This window comes from Talpa occidentalis, unplaced genomic scaffold (assembly GCF_014898055.3).
Source record: "Talpa occidentalis isolate TD23 unplaced genomic scaffold, MPIMG_talOcc4v2.1 talOcc4.4, whole genome shotgun sequence".
NCBI lineage: Eukaryota > Metazoa > Chordata > Mammalia > Eulipotyphla > Talpidae > Talpa > Talpa occidentalis.
In genome coordinates this window covers 779,872-785,871 of record NW_023604295.1, presented here as the reverse complement: position 1 = coordinate 785,871, position 6,000 = coordinate 779,872, and the positions used below count along the sequence as shown (strand labels likewise).

The 6,000-nt window shown below is 70.5% G+C and overlaps 1 protein-coding gene across 1 annotated transcript; it reads left to right on the top strand.

Moving 5' to 3' along the window:
* Positions 1 to 2,348: 2,348 nt before the first annotated feature.
* Positions 2,349 to 3,069, top strand: LRRC3 (leucine rich repeat containing 3; the record flags this gene model as incomplete). Its single annotated transcript, XM_037524476.1, has 1 exon — positions 2,349 to 3,069. A coding segment is annotated over one exon (720 nt), but the record flags the coding sequence as incomplete, so codon positions are not given.
* Positions 3,070 to 6,000: the final 2,931 nt, after the last annotated feature.

The following is a 6,000-nucleotide window of genomic DNA, read 5'->3' as shown; positions in this document are numbered from 1 at the left end:
ACTTCATGAGAGACAAAATTTGGAAATTTAGGAAATGACCTGATTTCAGATCACTATAAAGCTACAACAATGTAGACAGCTTGGGATATTGGCCTTAAAATGGGAAGGTAATCCAGCTGAACATGGAAACCTATACACATGGACTGCGGATTTTCAACAGAGGTACAAAGGCGGCTCGGTAAAGAAAGGAGAGGTTTGTTAACAAACAATCCTGGAAAATTGGATATCCAAAGACACAAAAAATGAACTTTGACCAAAACTTAACTTGGATAAAATTAAAATGGATAGTAGACCCAGATGCAAAACCTGACCTGTAAAATTCCTGCGAAGAGTCTTTACGCATGATCCTAAAAGTATGTGCAAAGAAGTTGCAAGGTGGCATGAAAACAACCTGGAAAGATTTGAACAACACATTCCCCCAAAGAAGACAGATGGTGGCAAACAAACAGAAAAGGTGCTCAACACCTTTGCCACCTGGGACATACAAATGAAACCACGATGAGAGCACGCCTGCCAGAATGCCTGAAAAGACTGGCCACCCCACGTGCTGCGAGGAGGTGCAGCAAGCACTGCTGGGGAGTGTGAAACCCTACAACCACTGTAACCCAGACATGTCACCGCTGGGTATTCACCCAAGGGAAATAAGACCATTTGTGCAGACGAAGACGGACACACACACACACACACACACACACACACACGGACACACACCAAACGCCCTCGCGCAGGTGGGGGATCTGCAGTCTGGAGCACCCACTGGGCAGACCCTGCTCAGGAGAGATGAGGAGCAACGACTGGCCCTGGAGAGCAGAGATGACCGAGGGAAGGAAGCTGGAGGAAAACACACAGACCCAAGATCCCATCCACACACGCGACAGCAACGCAAGCCAATCCACAGCCACCGCGCAGGCCTGCTGGGGGCTTCCGGGGGCCAGCGCCACGCTGACCGCAGGCGCAGGTGCGGCCAGGTGCGGCCAGTGCGGCCAGGTGCGGCCAGTGCGGCCAGGTGCGGCCAGTGCGGCCAGGTGCGGGTGCACGTGTGTGCACGAGGTGAAGGCGGGGCTTCCTGCGTGTCCTTCCCGGCGCAGCGATGCTGCCGTCCGTCACAGCTCCCGAGGGCAGGCGCCGCCCACCGGCCCTTGTCAGGCCCTTGACAGTCGGCCCCGCCCACGCCGCCCAGGCCCCGCCCCGCCCACGCCCAGGCCCCGCCCCGGACCCGCCCCGCCCACGCCGCCCAGGCCCCGCCCAGGCCCTGCCCGCCCACGCCGCCCAGGCCCCGCCCAGGCCCTGCCCCGCGGCAGCCCCTTCTGCAGCAGCCCCCCGCAGCAACCCCCGCCCGCAGCAGCCCCCCGCAGCAGCCCCCCCCGCAGTAGCCCCCCCGCATCAGACCCCCCACGGCAGGCCCCCCGCAGCGGCCCCGCCCCCGCAGCAGCCCCCCCGCAGCAACCCCCCCGCAGTAGCCCCCCTGCAGCAGCCCCCCCCGCAGCAGCCCCGCCCCCGCAGCAGACCCCCCCGCAGCAGATCCCCCCCAGTAACCCCCCGCAGCAGACCCCCGCAGTAGCCCCCCCGCAGCAGACCCACCCCCGCGGCAGCCCCCCCCGGCAGCCCCCCAGCAGCCCCGCCCCCGCAGCAGCGCCCGGGGCAGCCCCCCCCGCAGCAGCCCCCCCGCAGCTGCCCCCCCCCCCGCAGCAGCCCCGCCCCGCGGCTGCCGGCCGAGCGCGAGTGTCCGAGGCCGGGGCGGCGCCGGTCCCAGCCGCTGGCAGAGCCGCCTGGGCGCGCCGCGCAGGTAGGACCCCCCGCCGGGAGCGCCCGCCTCCGCCCGCGCCGGCCGACCCCGACCCCCGACACCCCCCTCCCCCACCCCTCCCCCGCCGCCGGCCTCCGCGCCCGCCCCCCCGCCCCCCTGCAGGGCCCGGCCCGGAGCGGCGCCAAGCTGGGTGTCGAGGCCGCGAAGCTCCCAACCAGCCCCCCACCCCCCCTGCTGCCCGCGCGCTGGCCGGGGGTGCGCGGGGCGCTGCGGGGCGCCGCCCTGGCTCCTTGGGGTGGCTTTGGGGCTCTCCCAGAATAAGGTATGGGGACCCCGGCCGGGTGCTTTCATGTGCCCACGACACCCCAAAAGTGCAAGTGCGCCTGGCTTCCCGGCTGGACCGCGGTGGCCGGTGCTGATGCGCCTCCTCGTTTCTTCCAGAACAAAAGGAAACACCGCGTCCCCGACCGGCAGGGAGCTGCGGCCAGTCGGGTGGCCCTCGGGCTGCCCGGCCCTGGGCGGAGGGTCGGCCGCGCCCCTGAGCAGAGCAGCGAGCCCGCCCCGCGCGGGCAGGATGGGCCCCCCGGGCCCCCCCGGCGGGTCCTGCCTCCTCCTCCTCTTCTGTCTGCCTTTGGGCGCGTCCTGCCCGCAGGGCTGCCAGTGCCCCGACCACTCAGGGGCCGTGGCCGTCCACTGCAGCTCCCGGGGCCTTCAGGAGGTGCCCAGGGACATCCCCGCCGACGCCGTGCTCCTGAAGCTGGATGCCAACAGGATCGCCCGCATCCCCAACGGCGCCTTCCAGCACCTGGGCCAGCTGCGGGAGCTGGACCTGTCGCAGAACGCCATCGAGTCCATCGGCCCTGCCGCCTTCGCGGGCCTGGCCGGGGGGCTGCGGCTGCTGGACCTGTCCCACAATCGCATCCGGCGGATCCCCAAGGACGCCCTGGGCAAGCTGAGTGCCAAGATCCGCCTGTCCCACAACCCGCTGCACTGCGAGTGTGCCCTGCAGGAGGCCCTGTGGGAGCTGAGGCTGGACCCGGACTCGGTGGACGAGATCGCCTGCCACACCGCGGTGCAGGAGGAGTACGTGGGCAAGCCGCTGATCCAGGCCCTGGACGCGGGCGTCAGCTTCTGCAGCGTCCTCCACAGGACCACCGACGTGGCCATGCTGGTCACCATGTTCGGCTGGTTCGCCATGGTCATCACCTACGTAGTGTGCTACGTGCGCCAGAACCGGGAGGACGCCAGGAAGCACCTGGAGTACCTGAGGTCGCTGCCCAGCGCCCCTCTGACCGTGGACCCCACCAGCCCTGCGCCCTAGAGCGCCGGCACCCCTCCCCAGCTCGCTCCCCAGCTTGCTGGCCGCTTAAGCCTGTGCTGTCCCCAAAAGCCCTGCCCAGCTGCAGGCCCGGTGCCCCCAGGCTGGCGCTGCACCACCAGACCTGCGGGGCCAGGAGAGGGACGCCTGGGGGACGGAGGGCTGCCCAGGGCCTGCCCGGAAGCGGCCCTGCTGGACTTAAGCAGGCGCCCTGAGGGGGTCCGTGTCCCTCGGCTCCGCATGGCTCGCGTGGCTGCCGGGCTGGGGATGGAGAGGTGGCCCCGGTGGGGCCGTGAGCGGGGTCCTCTGCGGAGGCTGGGGGAGCACTTTGCCTGCTGAAGGCGCAGGATGCCCCCATGGGCCCGACTCGCCTTGATTCCTGAGCGCGTTGGCCACAGGCCTCTCTCTAGAGCCAGGAGTGGACGCCAGGGTTCCGGGAGCGAGTGGACGGCGCCTCAGACTAACCTTTGAACACGAGCTGTTGTTAAACGTGTGACAAGCGTGGTTCGGACCACACCAGCCCGGAGGGGGGCAGCCCGGCCCAGAAGAGCGAGGGAACCTGGCAAAGGGGGGGTGCGGGGGACAGGGGGCAAGGTCAGCGCCGAACTGACCCTCCCGCTCTGCTCCCCACTCCTGAGCCCCGCTTGCCAGAGGCCCAGCCTCCAAGTGGCTGCTGTGCCTCCTCCTGCACCCCAGGGCTCCTCCCGGATGGGGCGGGGGGTGGGGGCAGCAGCCGGCAGGAAGCCTCCCTCTCCCCCAGCCCGCGCCCCTCCCCTCCCCTGCCCTCCCCTCCCCTCCCTCCCCTCCTGTCCACCTCCTTCTCTCTCCTGTCCCCCACTCCGCCTCTCCCCCCCTTTTCACCTTTGCTGCCGGGAATCTCGGCCCGGCTCGGGTCGCCTCACGACCTGCTCCCTGCTCGGGGGCTTGTTACTGAAGCTGCCGCCACCAAAACAGCGGGACTGCCCGTCCTCGGGTTTTGTCTTCCACGCTCTCCGTGTGAGTGTATTTTGAGCCGCTTCGGATGGCTTTGGGTACTTGACGCCCCGCCGCCGGGTCTGCTCGCGGCTCAGCGGCCCAGCGCAGGGCCTCGCGCGGGGAGCGGCGACGTGGGCTGTCGCCGAGGGCGTCCGTGCGTGCAGTGGGACCTGCAGGAGTTGGATGTCCCGGCCGTGGGGCCTGCAGCCGCCCCGGACCCGCGAGGCTCGGGCGAGACCCTGGGCTCCCAGGGCCGGTGCGACGGCCCCACGGCCCCTGCCCGCCCGCCTGCCCGCCCACCCGCGGCCTGCAGAAAGGGCTCCACACCCTGGCGCCCGGCGGCCCCCCGTAGCCCCGCACATGAGGAGCCGGTGGCGGGGCTCAGAGGCCGCCGGTGACCGGCTCTGCTGGCCGTGGCAGGGCGGCCCGGGCGGCCAGTCACTTTCCCCAGCGGGCCGGAGCCAGCAGCAGCCTCAGCGCAGCGCTCCCTGCACATGGGGGCGACTCGGTCCCTCCCCGCCCACCCGGGCCACACGAGGAGCTGGCCCCTGGGGTTTGCGGGTCTGTGAACCTGGGTCAGGGGACGAGAGTGGACAGAGGCCCGAGGAGGGGGTCGGGTCCAGCCAGCGGCCTGTGACCTGCAGGGGGACCTCGGGCCTGTCCTTGCTGCGAAGCTTTTCCTTTGCTCTCCTGCCAGCCTCGGCCCAGAGCCCGGCCCTGCCTGACCAGCTCCCAGGGCTCTAGGGAGTGGCCCCTTCACCCTGCCCTTTGCTGCCCGCCCTGCGGGCTCCAGTCTTCCCTCAGTGCCGCCGGAGGCTCCCGAGCTGCCCCTGCTGGGGAGGGGGGCGGTGAGGACCCCAGCAGAGGGCTGGAGACCCCAGGAGAGGCCAGCTCCAGCCAAGGGCGACCACTGGGCCGGGTCTGGCCCACCCCGCCTGCCCGGGCACTGCTGGCCTGCGGGAGCTCACCCCAGCCCAGTCTCCTCTCCCCTGCCTCCGGCCCCTTGACTTGTGGGGTCTGGGGTGAGCGGCGAGACCCGAGGGGGTGGGGCTGCCCTGAGTCCCGCCCTCCAGGCAGGGCCCTGAGGGCCGCAGTGCAGGCCGCTCACCCGTCCTCTGCCCTTGTGCTGGCCAGGCGGGGCCTGGGGTCCCGGGCTCCGCGCTGGGGGAGAGCCCTGGCTGTCCCCGGCAGACGGCGCCGGCCTCTCTTCCCCCATGGGTTGTGGTTGGGGTCTTGGCTGTAGGGAGGCCTCAGAGGCAGTCTCAAGTCTGGGGCGGACTCGCAGGACGTCCACCTCCCCCGGGGCCTGCCGCCCCCTGCCTGGCCTGAGCCCAGCTTCTCCGGGGACTCCCGTCCTGGCCGTCAGAGCCCTGCCCTGGCCTTGCCCTCCAGAGGGGAAGCCCCGAGCTCCCAGCCTTCCCCCGGCTCTGCGCTATGGGGCCCCCACCCTCCGTCCTGGCTGCTCCCTCAGGTGGTCAGGCAGTGGGGGAGAGGCCCGAGAGCCGCTGGCCCGAGCAGATGGCTGGCGTCCCCGCGGGCGGGCTCTCCGAGACAGAGCCCTGGGGAGCCCCGGCCGGCTGGGCCTGGCTGGCGTGACGCGGTGGACCCCAGGCCGGCGCAGCGAGCCCACAGCCGCCCGAGCTGGGGCGGCCTCCGAGCCGGGCGGCCACCGCGGGCTCCAACAGGGACAGCGCGGTCTCGGGCGGGCGGCGCCGCCACCCCTGCTCACGGGCGTCTCCGCGTCATCCCCGCGGCTGGTGCGGGGAAATTTCTGTTTCCAGACTCGGACTGGAGCTCCTAAGGCCCGGGGAGGGGACGGAGCGGGAGGCGGCCTGCTCGGGACGGAGCTGGGCGGAAGCGCCTTGACAGGGGCCTGGAAGTCCTCACGCGGGAGCGGCCCTGCGTGCTGTCAAACGGGCGCCGGGGGCTGAGGGACGCCGGCGTGAGTGGCCGAGCAGAG